General features: G+C 32.9%; 2 protein-coding genes across 5 annotated transcripts in view; both read right to left on the bottom strand.

Annotated features, from left to right (window-relative positions):
• LOC133188403 (histone deacetylase 4-like) overlaps positions 1-19,085 on the bottom strand; it is an 86,970-nt gene that overhangs the window by 39,408 nt on the left and 28,477 nt on the right. For 2 of the 4 annotated variants that reach the window (XM_061323809.1, XM_061323807.1), the window contains exon 1: positions 3,682-3,802. In XM_061323809.1, coding sequence (XP_061179793.1) covers positions 3,682-3,787 — 106 coding nt within the window. In that variant the 5' untranslated portion in view covers positions 3,788-3,802. Of the gene's footprint in view, positions 1-3,681; positions 3,803-10,859; positions 10,938-11,068; positions 11,218-17,219; positions 17,283-19,085 lie in introns of those variants that run through there. The other 2 variants (XM_061323812.1, XM_061323808.1) reach the window with 2 other exon arrangements.
• The window catches only part of LOC133188404 (actin-related protein 2/3 complex subunit 2-like), a 136,168-nt gene that overhangs the window by 26,394 nt on the left and 90,689 nt on the right, over positions 1-19,085 (bottom strand). The gene's annotated exons all lie outside the window — the stretch shown is intronic.

Raw genomic sequence — 19,085 nt, forward strand, 5'->3', positions numbered from 1 at the left:
TACTGGTTTTTTGATATGATTTGAAAATTCTAATATTTCATAAAGGTTGTGTCAGTAGAATGAAATTTACATCATTCCAATTTAACAATATTGCAATGAAAACTTTTGAGAAATTATTTTTAATTTTTATAACTTTTTAAAGAACACACACAAAAAGGTTATTCATATGAATATATCACATCATGTACAAAGTCAAAAATGTTGATACCGGCCGGTGTGTATATATGATATATATTATATATCAAGTTACACTTTATTGTGTATCAATCGATGCTCATCTCTAACATTGGGATATATTCTTAATTGTTAAAGTATACTTGACCCCTAGTCACCGATTCTGTCAATTTGATGACTTATATGTTTTATATTTAGATCACTTGTACAGATATTGACAGTACACTCTCAGGAAGCTCATCAAAAGGACAGTCAGCCATTAATGGCACAACTCCAAACTTGTTATATTTATAGAAGGGACTGATGAAGCATTATGCAAACCTAATACTTTTATGTGATTTATTTATGGAGACACTTATTCTGGCCACAAAAACATCCCGATGCTTTTTTTTTTTTAAATAAATGACTTTCAGATGGAAATCTTGTATGTAGGTGAACAACTTCTCTACATATACATCCTAAAGCTTGAAATATTACTGAATATGAATTGCTATAGCTGAGACACCATTGCAGCAAATATATCTGTTATATATGTAAATATTAAGGCAAGCAACTCACAGTGTTTCATCTTTAGGTGAGAGATGTCAATCATATATGAATTAATGTTGGATGAGACACTTACATTGATACAATTCATAACTTTTGCATTAAAATACTTAGCACACACAGTTCTAGCTGCAGAACTGTAGCTCTGTGCTTGAGAAAATTCGGACAGATAAAGCAGAGAGCTACAGATCCAAGCGTTGTAAAAACTTTCGATTTACGCCGCCATTTTTTTTCACTCGCTTCGGCTTTTATTTCTTGTATTTTATGCTTTCCCCCAGTTTAAGAATGGTATCCGATAATTAGCAATATACTTTACTCCTATTCTTAATACTTTATTTACCTTTCAACGGTCCCAAACAGCCCTTTATGGTTTTGGAATGTCGGTTTAAAAAATTCCTATTCCGTCGACGTTCATGTTGGGGGTCGTGCGAAAAAAAGTCTTTCAAAGAACATACACTTGCCGAGAAATTGTAAAATAAAAAATTCAGATATCATGTATATTGTCTATAAAGAAAACAATATATGTATTTTAAAAAAATAGATAAAAATAAAACTCGGGCATGTTATTTTACTAGGATGACACCAACATGGACATTGGAGAGGGAATTTTTTTAACTGATACTCTAAAAACCACATACGGCCATTTGAAACCGTTGAAAGGTAAATAAAATATCAGGAATAGGAGATAAATATATGGTTAATTATCGGATACCATTCTTACAGCGGGGGAAAGCATAAAATACAAGAAATAATAGCTGAAGCGAACGCAAAAAAGGGGTTGCGTAAATCGAAGGTTTTTACAACGCTTGGATCTGTAGCTCTCTGCTTTATCTGTCCGAATTTTTTCAAGCAGAGAGCTACAGTTCTGCAGCTAACACAATTCTTCTCATTCAGAAATAAATTCCAATATGAATAGAATTTAAAACAGGTTTATGTTTCACCATGTCAACAGTTTCACTTGTAATCATTAGAAGTCAGCTTTGTAAAATAAAACATTCAAGAATTGCTCAAGTAATGAATGATATATTGTTCTACTTTAAATAATAAGAATTTCCCTTGCAAAATTCTTTTTTTTTTTTTTAAAAAATCAACCAGAATTTCAACTTCAATTGCACAGTCAAAAAAATGCAAAATTAAGGGTTGAACAATTGTGTCATATCTTACCGAATGTTGTGAATAAATTTTGTGTAAAATATTATCAAATAAATGAATGCATACATGCACAATAAAAATATCTTTCATTATTGGTAAACAGTTAATAGTTGAACAATTTGTTGACCTAACATATTATATTATTAATTGTTTAAAACTTATCAAATACGTCAATATCACTTCTTTATTTACGCAACTCCACATGAAATTTACCTTTGACATTTTAGCGTCCGTTACTACTAGCCCTCATAAATTCTATGGTGATTGTGTATATATAAATATATCAACGAAACTACGTAGGTTGAATCTATATACACATATTTACAGTATTGTTGACCAATATAATCTGATAATTAATATATATGAATTAGTCTGGACAAATTGCCAATTAACTACATTTCTCCCACTTATAGATATTTAAACCCCAGTGTGGTGTTTGAGTCTGTTATAATCTAGGATAAAAATAGCATTAATGGACCTATTTCAGTCAAGGAATACACATTTCTACACAAGTAACAATGTTTGAACAGCCAAAGGATATTGTTTACTATCAGTTTAACAAAGAGCATGATGAAAGGTATCAGAACAATACCTTAATCAAAACCACATAAGCACCCCAATGGTAAACCAAAAATGTACTTATAAAAGTCCATTATCAAAAACATGGATATTAGGTAGTTCTTAACTAAATTTAGACAAGACACAAGATATTTGTATTTCATTACTAATAATAGACTATTGTTTGGAAAAAAAATCTTTTGCTTATACATTTTACTAATCAGGGTGTCCCATATGATTCTAAATTCTACTGTGCAAGTTTATCACCCCTCCTGTGCATGTAAATATATAATGGCATCTAGTGACTTATAAACTTCCTTCACCATTAAGGACAAGATCAGGTTAAGAACCCCTTTTTGCCCCCGGTTTTGGGTGTCTTAATAAAAAAGATACAACATTGGTTTCGATCATCATCCATTATACCCCGTTTTCATCCCTGTTACAAATTAAGTACGTGTATAGGTTCTAACTTCTAAGTGATAGGATACAAAAAGATCACAGAAAGGTCACAAAATATGTCAACTTCCAAATTTTCTCTGCTTTCTTCAAATTTTCATCAATTTTAAAGCATATTTTGTTTCAGAAAACAGAGTTCAATTTACCATATTTACCAAATTAATATATGTTCCATACACTACTAACTGATGCATCTTGAGTATAAAAATCTGACACATAAGAAAACTTGTGTTCTAGCTGTTTACAATTTATGGCTTACAATTTCTTCTTTATATTATTTAAGAAATTTGATAATAAATGCATCATTTACAACCAAAATATAAGTCCAAAAATGTATATCAATCCAAGCATCCATTATTTCTTTTTTTGATTTGTATTAGCATACATGTAAAACAACGGTGACTTAATGTGTCCCCCCTCCTGTGCCTCAATCTGCTCTCATTAAAATTCTAACAGAGTGGATGCCCACAAGGCACATTACATATAATGCATCTATCTGTCTTCTAAAATTTATTTTTATTTCTGAAATTAGGAAGATTAGGTGATGAATAAAAAAAAATTATCTCTCCTATTTTGTTCCAACTTTCTATTTCTGAGTCAATTTAGTTACGCATGCATAATAGTTCTCATTTTACAAGATTAGACTGCAGCACTGTCTAATAGTATTTCATTTATCTTCAATATTTAAGTATCAATATTTTATTTCAACCCCTAGTATTATCAAATTTTACCATTTTGAGGTTATTTAGATTTTTTTTTCTAATCTCTGACTTGAGATAGTGCCTGTTGTTTTACCTATTTCGCAGCGATTCTCCATCTCTTCTGATGTGGGTAGTCCCCCTTGTTTGAAGCCATCGGACTTAAATTCCTCCTGAATAGTGGGCAACACTTTTGCCAACATGACGAAATATTTCCGTTTTTCACATTCACAAAGAAATCGAAATAATTTCCAAGTTCCTCACATATAAATACGTATACCTATGTAAACTCCTGATGCAGTATACACAACACCACAATTTGTTCAACCAATCTAAAAATATTCAGTGAACTAAAGGAGAAATCTCAATATATCACAGCTCAATAAAATCCCCTTGATTTTAAGACTATGTAGGTCAAATATTTTTTTCCATCATGTTTCTATTTTTACTGGATGCTTGAAGAGCTCAATTATATTACATTAAGTGTACCTCTCTCCATCAGAAATCCATTTGTACCAGTCCAAAATAAACATGCCCAAGCTGTTTAATTACATAAGCAGTTTCTCATCATTTCCTGTATATTAACGACACAGATTTCCAAATTGCATAGATATAATGCTGTTCAACAACTCACTTTTGAATAGTCCTTACAACGATGCAGTCAAAAATATGCAGAGATCCTCTGGCTAAATCAAGTTTACATGCACTAATAAAGCCAAGCCTTATAGACACATAGCAGTGACTGTCCTATGTTTGTATACATCTACAGGATGAGAAATATAAACCTTTAATAACAAAGTCATATAACTTATTTTCCACACCCACAGTTTTTGTATGATATTTTCACTGGAAAAAAAAATTAATCAATTTACTACGAGAAAACACATTCAAATATCACCTATAAACACAACTGCAGCCAAAATATCCACTAAGGAAATATAAAAATCCATAAGTGATACTCTCTCTGTACAAAACACAATTAACATATAATATCTCTACAGGCGGAGAAAGTAAGATTTTTTTTTTCCTGACATAAGCCGAGTTATTTTTAAATATTCGCCATTGTTCTCTCTGCCCGATTGTCAGGTTTTAATACGAGCTGAGAGACTTTCCCAAAATAACTTCTGTTTTACAGGTGTTTTATCAGACCGATTAAACTTGGAGAAATATCAAAAGAACCTGATATAAGTATTTATTAATGAAGAGTTACTAATGCAAAGACGTCCTCCCAGTGGTTAGAGAACTTTTATATGTAGTTATCAATTAGCAATCATTTACATGTTCAACCTACTCAAGTTCAGAAAATATTATTTTTAACCAGTAAAGATGACTACAAATCTAATTCATACATTTGGCAAAAAAAGAAAAATTAAGAAGATTAAAGATTTGTAGGACACTATTAAATTTACTAGGTGCTTAATCAGTATACAAATGAAGGCAATGTTTGTTTGGATCTTTTTTTTTCTCGATCCATAAGGGGACACCCGTTCTAATTTTAAGTCAATATTGAAGGTTGAAAAGTTCAACATTTCCTGGTCTCTTAAATTCTAATTCCAAAAACTGACAATTCTCCCTCACTTCTGAACCAAAGGGTTAATGTTTCATTCTGAACTATATATTTACATTCTAATTGTTTACAAATTTTAAATACTTGTGAAAACACTTGTACAAAAGTAGTCCAGCATAGTCTTATATGGCATGAATTTCAATTTTCATATCAAACATCTTAATAATTCCTCTTTAACTTATTAATTCTAACATATTCTCTGGTTTAATTTATAGCCAAATCATTTGGAATGTGGAACATAAATAGTTCATTATAATTTCAAGTTGTCAAAATCCTACTGGAAATAACTAAGGTACTTTCGTGCCAACAGAATATATTCCACGATGTTTTTGTACTAAAACCATCTAAATTAAATAATCATTGACCTGAGAAATTCAACTTATTTTCCTTTTCAAGAATTACTAAACAATATAAATACCTGTCAAAATTTGATTTCATTTTAGTAATTTACGATATTCCTAGCATTCTTACATACAATGAGTTATACGTGTTTCTTCCGCTATTGTCAATCACGATTATAGATTCATTAAATTTCTGCATACTGAGAGTGTGCTTATCTAACACATGGATACGAAAATCAATTTAAAAAAAATGTTTTGAACAATACAATTAATGTATGTTATAATCCTTGTCAGATTTTCTGATATTCCACTAAAGTATTTAAAAACTTTTACATTGCACTATTAATAGAGTTGATACAGTCAGGAAAGACAAGAAATTAAAAGGACATATAACATTAATGTATCATTCTGACAATTATTAAACCCACAAATACCCAATGTTGTCACTCACTTAATAGGTGTCACTTATTCAAACACGTCAAAAGAACAGTAGCCTGCACTGTAACATAAGTAGGATATTGTATACATGCACAAATAAATCATGTTTTTCTATGAAATGCCTTTTTTTATGCTGTCATATCATGATTTTAAAAACCTCTACACAGCTTCAGATCATTTTATGTAATTGGATATATATTTCAGGGGAAAATGTAGGTCTTTAATAGTTACCTGAATATTTTAAGATGGAGCCAGGACAACGGGTGATCAGTAAAGGTCACCTAAGCTTTACTGATCAGGTGAGCAAAAAATTAAAATTAATGGGGGGGAAGACTCCTTTGAACAAAATATGTATATTCTCTTTTTCATTTTATATATATTAAACAGTTTGTTCATTAAAATGATTATAGAACTAATGTAGAACAATTAAGTTCAGATTATGTACCATACCATATGCTTGACAAATGCACAAATATTTTCCAAAGACAAATTTTCCTCAAAAAAAGCATAAAAATAGCAGAGATACTAAGGTTCCAAGTAAGAAAATTCTAAACCAAAAATGGCGTTAACTCTGCCTTTCTTCTGGCAAAACTGCTGCCAAACCTAAATGGCACAGTAGCACAGATTCAGAAACTTATGCCACAAAGATAATCATCAAAAACCCAGTAAAACACCACAATTCAATGTCCAATTGACCAAGTTCTCTAAGAAGATGCATCGAGTAACAGTGATATAACAATACCATCAATTTTCTTCAACATCAGATGGAACCAAGCCCAAGGGTTATGATGATTGTGCAAATGTCAAATATTTTGACCTGCATCAATGACCGAAATCAGAACCTGCAATGAGACAGTGCTCCAGAGACAAGGAATATTTGCAACTTAAAGCTCCAAAAGACATGAAGAATACAGGTTAAATTAGATGCGTAAGTAAAATAATGTCCTTGAAGTGCAAGGTGAAAATCACCGAACATACTGAGTAATATGAATTTCTGAACTTTGACACAAAATAAATAAATTTGTCTGAAATTAGAGAGTCCTTTGTATAAATAGTTGAAAGGACATATAATTTGCTCTAATGTTTTATGAAAAAATCTTAAATCCATATCGTTAGGTAACTTATTGAATCCACATAAGGTTCAGAAGACTTACTGGAACCAGAACGACTTTGATGTTTGTGGTCACAACTCTGGGTCAAAGAATAAGCAGTTGTAAACCCTTACATACAACTACAAACAGTAAAAAAAGAATCCATTTATACTACAAACGTACTTTTTTCCACGGGGTCAATATTCCACAGAATCAAAATTTTTGTTCAATCCACGGGTAGAAAATTACAGATTTCTTAGATAGCCTTTATATGCCTTAAATGAACTTAAAAGTACGCTCACACAATTTTCTGCAGAAAACTTGTGACTGCATACATAGCTTAAATTAATATCACATGGAAAAAAGTACTTCTACATTATTCATAAATACAGAAAATCATCATGTCTTCAGTAAATCATGTAAATGTGGAAGGATTGAGCCAAAAATGTCATCCAATGCAGTCTCTTCTCAATTTCAGCTTAGATTTCAGTTAGAATTATCATTGATACCATTCAAAATTATTATCTAAAATGTATGGGATGTGTGCCGAAATGTGCATTAATCAAAAGATATTCACAATATCAATTTTTGTAGCATTCTTATATATAATTTTATTGTGTGTAAACTCATCAAAGGCATTCAGGAAACATGCCAAAACACATTTTAAAATCATCAAATTTAAGCAGATTTCCTTGTTCAAAAATCACTCCATATTACTAAAAAAAAAACTATAAATAAATTTATGATTGTATTTAATTAGGATCACTTATTATTGTAAATATAAATAGACACATTTAAATTACATTTCCTTCCCCTTTAGTTCGTCTATATTAGGCACTATTAAACTACAATTTTTCAGGAAACTAAACCATCAGTGCCAACGAGGTTATGTTAAAAATAGAAGTTTAATATCTTTTTTAACCATTTCCCAGCCAGACTACCATTCTCCTACAATTTGCAACAAACTGGAAGAGGTACTTTGCTGTGCTTAGATTGGTTCCAGAATTTCAATCAATACATGTACCTAAATTTTTTTCCAAAATTTATAAGAAATAATACTGTACGTATTATATCTAATAATTAATACATGTAGTTTCTTTCACTTCGTCTATTGATGGACACCTGAGTTCCTGCTCATTAACATAATTCCACTGAGAATCTATCACTCCATGAATGGACAAAAAATACAGGGTCTCTGATTGGGTTTGAGGATGGAAAACTATTTAAAAACTAACCTTGTTTATCTAAATCTGGAACTGCGGCACCAAGGAAGATTTCTGAATGAATCATTTCACTTTTTCACTTTCACCGATATGTACGTCTTAATTTTTAGCTTCAATCTCAAACAAGAATGACAATTCACTTAATTAATGAGATTTAATCCACTTCACCAAGAATATTTAAGAAGGTAACACTGTTTGAATCTGAGTCAGAAGCTCTGGAAAAGAAGCGAGGAGTCAGAATTTGATGATGTAAAAGAATTCTGAACCCAAAAGCAATGTTACGGTTAAGCTTCACGCATCATGGTGATCAAGTATGCTCTACTTCCCCCCCCCCCTCCCAACTTCAGCGAAAAGTTCAAATGTGCATGCCTCTCACACTAACAATTGTTCACTTGTGCCTCTCACAGAAAGATGAACTGAAAAAAGGTATATCAAATGACAACGAATTACAACTTTAAAAGAAGACTTCATTTTCTTCAGTTACCCTGCTTACCAAGGACAATCAAAAACAAGAGAAATTTGTACAAGGGGAAAGTTGTCAAACTGTGGGTTTTTTGTTTTTTGGGGGGGAACAGTGCTGGTATTACTCAAGAAAATTATAAACATTTTGTATTCTAGAAACTGTAGGAGGTGACACAAATATCCCAACACTATCAATGTACCATACGAACATAATTTGCATTAAATTGACACAGTTCAACAACTTGTATTTTACTCATAAAATAATAACAAAAATCAAAATCCAACTACCACTTGTATGCACATCTCTGATATATTTACAACTGATTTGCAAAATGAAAATTTCTTATCTTGAAAAATGTAGGAGATCGAGATGTTATCCCGACAAATGATGTAAACTAGAAGCAATATTTTGTATACAACTGACTATAAAGTTCAACAACTTGTATTTTTCGCATAGATAACCAAAAATCAAAATCATAGTAATTTGTACATTTCTGATACATGTACAATTGATCTGCAAAACAAGAACTTTCTATCTGGAAAACTGTAGTAGTTATCTGGACAAATGACGTAACCCTTTAGCAGCTGCCCCAAACCCACCCACCCACCACATGTATTTCCACCATCTCAATAACTGGATTTTTCCTACAGAAAAACTCATTAAAAATCATTATCACTTTGCTTAGAATTGACTAATACCCATCAACAATTCAAAAGCGTTAAAGGAATATGTGATCTGCATGTCATTCCTTGATTTATCAGTACATGAATATGTGGGCCGGCTGCCATGAGGGCATCTGCACTAACGACATACTTTAACCTGCCCCTTTTAAGCTAGTGCAAAAATCTCTGAGCCATATTGCAGTCATCCCTTTTAAGACAAGGCCATTATGTGGGTATAGGGTTTATATGCACCTGGATCTACGGCCAAAAAGTTTTTAAAATTTCAAACCCTCTGCACTAAAAAATTCAAGTTATCAATTTCACAAAAGAGAACACAGCAGTTCTTTTATTTTGAAAACCTTTGGTAGACAGGGGAGAATTTCTGGACAGAATTTTTTACGTCAGCAGTGTCTGATAAAGGCTCTGTAACTACGTAATCGCTCCATCGTTAAGAAGAAAAGGAAGTTGTTCTCCATGTTTTCAGACCCCCAATTTCCCCTCCCTCTCCGACAATGAGTTGTGATCAACTTTCACGTTTCTCCTGTTATATTTTCATTAAACTTTCCTGACTGACGCAAGCTGGACATAAGAAGAGCATTGTTCAGAACATCATTTTTTTTCTTCGAGATTGTGTCTGTCATATTTGATAAGAACATACAGTATAGCTGCAGAAGCTTGGCATGTATACAGCCATAGAGCTTTTATTTCTGGTTAAAATTTAAAAAAAAAAAAAAAGAAAAAAAAAATTTTAGTCATCCCTATGACTATGTAATGGCTGTGTTTTAACCTAATCAAATATTTTTTCCCATTATAAATCTCACTGAAAGAAACACAAAGAGTAAACACAAAGGAAATAGAATATTGCTAGAATAAGTGTTAAAATGAGATCATCTTAAAGAAATTCAGCAATTTTCCTTGAATTTATTTACTCAAACAGCTACCAGCAAGTGGTGCAAGGTTGAATGAATGAAAAGGAAAAAAAAGGTAAATGTGAGTCAATATTGATGAAAAAATACTTTTTAGGATCATCTATGAACTTATGGTACCATGTTAACTTGGATTAGTCACAATGCTAGAAGTTCAACACTGTGAGGCGACATCTCTACGAGTATACATGACCTTGTAGATTAAGATTTTCCATGGTTCATAATCATTTCCCTTTTATCAATCTCTTGACAAAAAATATACAATTATGAATAACCTTGAATCATGTTCCTTGATCCAAACAAACAGATCATAACAAGCTACAGAGCCTAAAATTACGTCAATACGCACATTCAGTAGTGCATGGCAGAGGTTAAAAAACATGTGGGCAACTAATAGGGTTTTTCCAGTCTACACTTGAATGGACGTGTATGTAAACTAAATAGTTCAAATTGATTTTACATGCATTTGTTGATATGGCAAAACCCCCCACTGATGGTGATAAAGCTGGTCATTCAAGTGCAAGGTCACACTAAAGCCCCTAGACATAGTACATTGATACTTACAGAGTAAATATTCCTCAGACATCCTGCTTGCCAGCTTGCTATAAACACTCCCTCGAAAATCTAAAATCCCATCATTCCCTTGAAAAAAAATTATTATGTTTCAGCAGGTGTAGATCCTTAGAAGATTCAAACTTTTCATCGGCAAAATTCCAAGAAATTCCAAAAAAAAAATCTTGAGAGCTTTTCTTTTTCCTCCCAAACTTCCCTACCCCTCTTGAGGAGGGTTTTATCAGGAGAAGACACCACAGTCTGAAAGAGATCCAAGCACTGCAGATTCAACCTAAAACGAAAAATTTGAGTTCCCCCAACAAGATAACCATTACTCTCCTCCCCATAAGATGAATTTAGCTTGCTGATCTCCTACAAAAGCTTTTGCCGACTTAATCTTGCCTGGGTCTTGGCACACTCTACCAGCTAATATCCTTAAAATAGACACACTGCTATCAGAGTCATGTAAACAAGCCAGGCTTTCTACTTCATAGTTTAAAAATTTCACTGTGTATACAATTCCATTACACTGTTTGTATTGTGAGGGGCCACAGTCTTCCTACCTGGAAATGCCTCGCCTGAAACACTGACCCCTTAAGCCTATGCGTATATAAATAAACTTTACCTCATACATATAGATCTAATGTGCTCTTGATGGAAACCATTTTTTTTCTCCAGACAATTTTTATATTTGGGCTGAGGAATGGACCCCATGATTATTCATTTTTGCAATATCACAGAAGGAATTCCAAAAAATATACATTTTTGCCTATAGCTTTTTCTACAAATTTCTTTTCCATGTTTTGATGTTTTGAAAAAATAAGAAACTGATTGAGCTATAATTTTAGACTACATGTACATGTTATTACTTTACTCTACTTTTCCATCACATTTCATTATCAAAATGATCATTATAGACATGGTACCGCATGTTCCACTTTTTCCATTTAGGTTTTTGAGGTTTCCATTTTGGACAATGCAAGGTTTTAGTCTCTTTAGGTCATTCAACACTGCCTGCATCTGTTCAGGTAAGTTTATTAGGGCAGATCAAGTACATTAATTTTTACTCATCAACACTGAAAATGAAATTGCACTTTTCCAATCCTCCATACTCCAACAGGTCTTGCCCCATTTAACTCCAACACAGAGGCTTTATTTCCTCTATCCATTGCCAAAGAAAAAGACTTCTAACAATAATTAATGTGTTCAATCAAATTAAAATATATTGCTCATGTAAGCTTTGAACTGGCCTTTAGTTTGTTTGTTTTTTATGTCTACCATTTACCTTTAAATCAATCCCTTGCTGACTTCAGTGCCTTTTGTCTAACCTCTCCTGAGAGAAATAGATAATTGTACTTTTAAACACAGCTGTTCCTTTTCCTCACTCCAATCTCTGCATTGGTCAGAATTTTGACAACAACCAAAAAATGACTTTCACTTACAATCCATTAATCTCTTATCAGTTTCTTTCATAAAACATCAAAACCTTTTTGCCATTTACAACAACAAATCTTTGTGCAATATAGAAAAAGGCTACATAACTCTCAATGTCAATATTGATATAACAGGGTAATCAGGGAATATTATCAGAGAATCTGGGTCATTATTGAGCCAAAAATAAAACTGTATATATAACCCCTGGTCAGGAGGCTGCACTTTAGATAGATACAATATGCATTTTGTCAACTTACACCACTTTTAAAATAGATACAAGGGAGTGAAAGGGACCAAGCATTTTTTTTATTCATTGGAAATTTGGGGGGGGGGGGGGGGGGGGGTTGCAGGGAGAGGTATTTAACTTCAAATACTGTAGAAGCACAGATTTTCGTGGGGATCAAATTTCGTTGATATGTCATCTAAAAAGGATTCATGGACATTAAATTTCATTGTTTCAAAGGTAATCCTATTCAATATATAGCAGGGTTGTGGATGTTACCACTCGCCCACTCGCAAATGCGAGTAAAATTTGCAGTGGGCGACTAGATATTAAAAATCTGGTCGCACACATGGTGAACGATTTTTTTACCGGAACATAATCACATTTCAGTTTTATTTTATGTACTTTCAGTTTTTAAGAAAACGCTCTACTAACTTAGATTATTTGTGTTGTGTACAAGCATATTACTCAAACATGTACGTGACTGGGATCAAAAATGGTGATTTATCGAAGCGGTTAAATCTCCGTTAAATCTGATGATACGAGAGCAAATGTTTGAGATTGTTCTAATAGAAATATTGTAACAATCAGCTATGGTTGTCACACTCGACATTCGACTAGTTATTCACAGATAGAATTTGAATTACCATGTCAAATGCACACAATAAAAGATCGGGATCAAATTAATCACAGGTTGTAATTTATTATTTAATATGCCCCTTGTTAAACCATAGACGCTTCAGATGTATAAGTTAAGGTTAAATACTACAAAATGTAATGAACATATTATCGGATCAAAGTTTTTAGAAAAGAGAAAACATGACAAAAATCCATATTCTGCGAACATATAGATACTACGATAAAAATTTTAAGATTTTTGTTCTTATTTTTAATTTACATATAATGTGGGCCCGTGGATCACATTGTGGGCCCGTAAAATTTGAAAAGTTAGGAGCCCACATGGCCCCTAAGGTTTCAAAAGTTAACCACAACCCTGTATAGTCATAAAAATATTTCGTTGGGGAATTAATTTTGTTGTTAATTGTAAACAACGAAATTTAATCCCCAACGAATATTTCTGCTTTTATAGTAACTGAAATTCCTTTCCACTTTGTGTCATGGATAACATATGTGAAAGCTACTATTTTAATTACCTATTGTGAAATTTGACATGAAGTAAGTATGAGATTACCTTTAATTTTTTTTTTTAATAACCCTATCTGTTGAGGTAGATGTCATGAACTGGAAATGAAATACTGTAGAACACCAGATTTTCACGACACCTTATACTTTGTACTCTTTATTAGTGAGTCAAAATTTTCAGGAATTTTGGGGGTTTTTTCTTTATAATCTTTAAGAATAAAAATATAAGAATGAAATTTTTGCGAGCAGACTGTCTCCTGTCTCGAATAATTCTGCAAAAATAAAGTACTGTGGAAGCATCATTGTTAGTGGGGAATCTACATCCGAAGAATGTTTATTTTGTAAACATACTGATTCGTTGAATCTACCTATAAACAAGGTGTACACAAACAATAAAATTTTGCTTGCCCATTAATAATGACCCCCCCCCCCCCCGAATTAAAATGATTCCACAGTAATAGCTATATGTGCATGGCTTTAATTGCAATGAGACCATTAAATGTTCTTGTGTAACAACAACCTCAGCTAACAACATGTGCTAGCACCACGTGACCAGACTATGTTGATATCAACTCAAGAACACGATATCTGTGTTTGTGTTTTCATATTTTAAAAAAAACTAAGAGAAGAAAAAACAAAAATGAATAAGAATTTTAAATATTGTGGTATATTGCGATACAAAATTTAATATTGCAATAAATCACAATATGCAGCACTAGTTAATTGTTTTGATGATTAATTCTATTAAGCTCTCTTATCTGCCTCCCACTCTTGTGGTTTAATTGTGATAATTTCTAGAAAGGGCACACATTTAATTTATAAAAACAACATGCATTCATACAGGATGTTGTTAATATATTTTTAATTTTTCATGTATTCTCTAAACAAGACAAAAAATGTTTCTGTGTTTCATTACTGATTCAAAGGCCATTAAAAAAAAGTGTGAGACAAACATTTATCAGCAGCTGTACATGTACATTAAGCCTTTTTTTGTAACACGTGTCTAATCTAAATAACACGCAAAATTATGATCTTTCCACATGACTGATTTCATTTTCATATTTCAGTGTTTATCATATGACTGGTTTACAAGAATTTTAATGATGTGTCTCCTCCAGAAGATAAATAACTCCTTTACAAAAGCACTATTTGAGACTTTTCGAAATAATTAAAATAGACATTATTCTTCCCTCCTCTTTTCCATTTCCACCCAAAAGAAAGAAAGATAAAATATCCCTTCCATCAGTACAATAAAACAGATAAGAATTGAAATAGAAGGGGACATTTTAAAAATAGAAGGGTGTCTTTGGTTCCTCCCCTAGTGGGGTTTGAGGGGGCAATGCCAGAATAACCAGGGTGGGGTGGGGATTATGTCATTATAGGCAGAGAAATACCCCCCACCCACCCCCATTCTTGGTGATATGGACAATTCTGGCATCAAATGGATTACAATCTATCAAATAGAAACATCAGCACTAGAGAGAGTCAGACATGCTCCTTATAAAATAGTGAATGTTTCTCTGTAAAAATTCGGCTTGGTGTAAAATGCGGAGGATGGAGTCTCCAAAATGGAGTGTCAGGAAGTGCAAGGGGTGGAGCTTCTTTAGTCAGGTGGTGCAAGGGGTGGAGAATCTTGTTCAAATTTTAGCTCTTGGTTATAGAAATCTGTCAACACAATTTTTTATTTTCCATAAGAACTTATTAAAATGTCATATTATCCAAACAATAAAAAGATAATTCCTTTGAAGTTGACTGAATGAATTTATTTTATGCCAAAAGTCAATTTTGTTTAGAACATTTGACGATATCTTTTGGAGTATGTAATGAGAAACAGCTGTGAAACAGTGAAACAATTTATGACCTTCACATGTCAACAAGGGGTACAGGTCTGCTTTGATTTAATTTTTTAAGATAACAGAGGCTGAATGAAACAGAAACAACATCATAATTATCACTTAGTGTATTGTTGTCATTTTCTTTTCTCCAAATAATGAGAAACAATTGAGAAACAACAAAATGAGATTCAGTCAAAAAATGACCTTTATACATCAGAAACAATAGGGGCATACATCCTGTGCTTTTGATTTAAATTTTGTTCGATAACAGATGCTAAGTGCAAGGGAAACATTTAACATTGGTAAGATTTATTTCCCTCGCTGCTATCCCACGTATAGTCAGATATTTCGGACTATCCCACGTACAGTTACTCATGAAGTCTGGACAGATTTAATTAGGTTTTAGGGTCCTAAACTGATAAGCATTTTTTTTTAAATTGACACAGGAGGCTCCACCCCTTGCACTTTGTGACACTCCATTTTGGAGCCTCCATCCTCAGCATTTTACACCAAGCCTAAAAATTCATGGCATACACCACTAAGCCGGTTGACAGTAGCAGAGGACTTGTATTTTAAAATGAACAATGAACAAAATCTGGAGTATCTTTCTTGATGTTGACAAATGTGCAACACACCCCTAAGACCTGTGCATTATTTGTGTACTGTATGTGTACTTAAAACAGCGGGCTTCATATTTTAGCACCTTTGGCGCAGACAACGATGCGCTAATTCATGAACACCGCTTAGAAACCATTTATAAATACAATATACGGCACAGACATGTATAGCGCTAATTCATGATTTCGCCAACAACTCCATACCCAGTGATTGCGCTAAATTTTGAATACACAAATTTATGTACACGTACAGTATTTTTGGCTGATTAAGCTTGATTTGTTTTTTGATTATGCTTTGTCTAGACCCTCTCTTTTCCTAACATTCAAGTTTAACATGACACAGCTTTGTGCATCAAATTCAATGATTTAATTGGACTCCAGCATTCTCCAAGTCTGAAATCAGACAACATAAAAAAAAATCCCATTCCTCAGGTTTCCATGCAAAAGAAATACATACTGATCAAGGGAGGTTCTCATTATCTAACAAATGAATATTTCAAACAGGGAATAAGATGGTTGATTAAAACAATTACCCCCCTCTCCAACAAAAATATTTGTGTCTAAAGTAAAACAGAACCTCTTAAAAAAATTCATTTGTTTGTGATAATGCAGCCATAATGCATCTGTCCTCATCTGTTCTTTCAAACCAACCATTTCTTTTTGATAGCAAGGAGAGATAACTCAATTTTTTACTAACACTCCATTAATGAACATCAGACAAGAAGATATAACTACCGGGATATCTATCTATCTCAGCTGCAATATACTTCATACCCCTACAAAGTATTACTTCCAAATAAGAAGTACATTAAAAGATGACTTTTTTTTTCAGTTTTCATGCATTCATTAGTATGCTGGTAAACAAGATTTCCATCAGTGCAATATCTATTATACAAAGACTTCAAGAAACGATACAACAAGTACATATCATATGAACTAAATAAAAGTGGCCAATTGACCATGTAAAACAAAATGCAAAACTAACTTTTGCATTTTCTTTAAAATTCTCAAACAAAACCATAATATTGTGTACTCTGGCTTTGTGATGACCATGCATGCTTGACTGCAATCCTCCTGTGTCCACCTCCTAAGGATGAAAACTATTAGATCCACCACTTACCTATAGGCTCCTGGAATCCTGAGTCCACACTCTCCTTGTACAACAGCTTCCGATTGACAATATCTGAAAAAACAGAGAGAAAATTGTAAATTACTGGAATTCATTCTTGTGTTATAAAAATAAATCTTGAATAAAATTTAATTTAGAATGAAGTCATATATATCCTGTGAGGATCGTTCTATAAATACTGCATAAAAGCTAAACTCGAGTCCATCTATATCTGCAATAAAAATTCATGGTCCTAGAGAGCAACATGCTAATGTCAGAAAGCATTCTTTTAGGAATTTTTAAGTAGATCGAAATGACCTAATCATTCTATATGAGATTAACTGTACTATGAAAGTTTATTGAATTTGAAATGAACCAGCAAGAGGTATGAAAAAGCGGATGAAAAGAGACACGTTTCCTGCAAACTTCTGACAGCCATGATTCAGATGTAGTTCAAATGTCACATAAAACCATTAGATATCGGATATCTGATATCCATAATTCAGTACAGGTCCAGAGTAATTCAGTATTAGTATAAAAAGGTGTCAACATTACAATGGAATTTATATACATGTATTTATTACACTTAATACTTGCAGAAATTGATTCCTCATTGTTAGATTTTTCTGAAATTTAAATATGAAGTAGAAGTTTGAACGTTTGGTCAGCATCTAGGAATGGTTTGTCAATGTCTTGTTCTAATACATGTACGTATACTTTATCCCACCTGTTGAGCTGTATTTATAAGCTCGGAATTAACTGAATTAAATATTCATCTTTCTGCAAAATTTGCAAGGATAAGGAAATTTGTGAAGGTATGTAGCTGCATAAACAACTATTTAAAAATATTCACTGTTTTTGAATTTCAAAATTGGCAAAAAAGTGTAACAGCAGAAAAATGTTTGCAATAAAGATGCAGCTTAGAAAAAAAACAGGAAAAGGAGAGATATAGTTTCAAGTCTCAAGACCTTTATCAGCTTATGTGGCTTTATGGTAACCTATGAATTGCAAAAGTTAGTCTAACATTGTAATTAAGTCTGTGTGAAAATAGAAAACATCCAACTCAAGAGACACAAAAAAGCTCCTACATAAGGCCATCATTAAAAATATCTTTGTTTCCCCTAACCCGACCCAAAAATCTCAAGTTGGGTCGGTAGGTAGGTAAATCATTTTTTTCTGACAGCAGGTTTGGGAATACATTCTGAACAAGAGGCCCAAGGGCCTTAACGGTCACCTGAGTATAATACAACACTAAAGGATGCATGGAAGTATAAAACAAAATTAACTGATAGACGAAGCAATGTTGCCCAAGAATTTCAAACATAGGTAATCAAAGATTACGAAGCTCACCTCGACAAATGTTATCTATAATTAAGGCTAATCTCACATCATATTTTTTTCTAGTTAGTGTACATCCCAAGATCAATATCCATGCAAGTTTGGTTTAAGTAGGACTTATAGTTACTTGGAAAAAGACCTGCTCCAAAAACTTTAACCTGGTCACTCATCTGGAAAATCTAGGTCAGATCCAGCATCTGAAGCGAGTGTGGTAGTGTCCATCCCTAGATGCATCATCCATGCAAAGTTTGGTTCAGGTAGGGCTTATAGTTACTTGGGAGTGGACTTGCTCCTAAAACTTTAACCGGGACGCCGATGTCAGGGGTATAGCATGAGCTCATCTCGACTTCGTCGAAGTGAGCTAAAAATCTGGTAAATATACCCTTGCTTATTGTAATGTGCTAGACCCGATTGATCTCCTTTGGATCATCCTTGTTTTCCCAAGTCTTACAGGGATGATAATGAATGCAAAATATACAAATACAAAGAACACTTGCCTATTGTGTAAGGTATTCAATATATACAGATATTTTTTTGTCA

Source organism: Saccostrea echinata, unplaced genomic scaffold, assembly GCF_033153115.1.
Source record: "Saccostrea echinata isolate AGI-Se365-2 ecotype Australia unplaced genomic scaffold, CSIRO_AGI_Sech_v1 ptg000016l, whole genome shotgun sequence".
NCBI classification, from domain to species: Eukaryota; Metazoa; Mollusca; class Bivalvia; order Ostreida; family Ostreidae; genus Saccostrea; species Saccostrea echinata.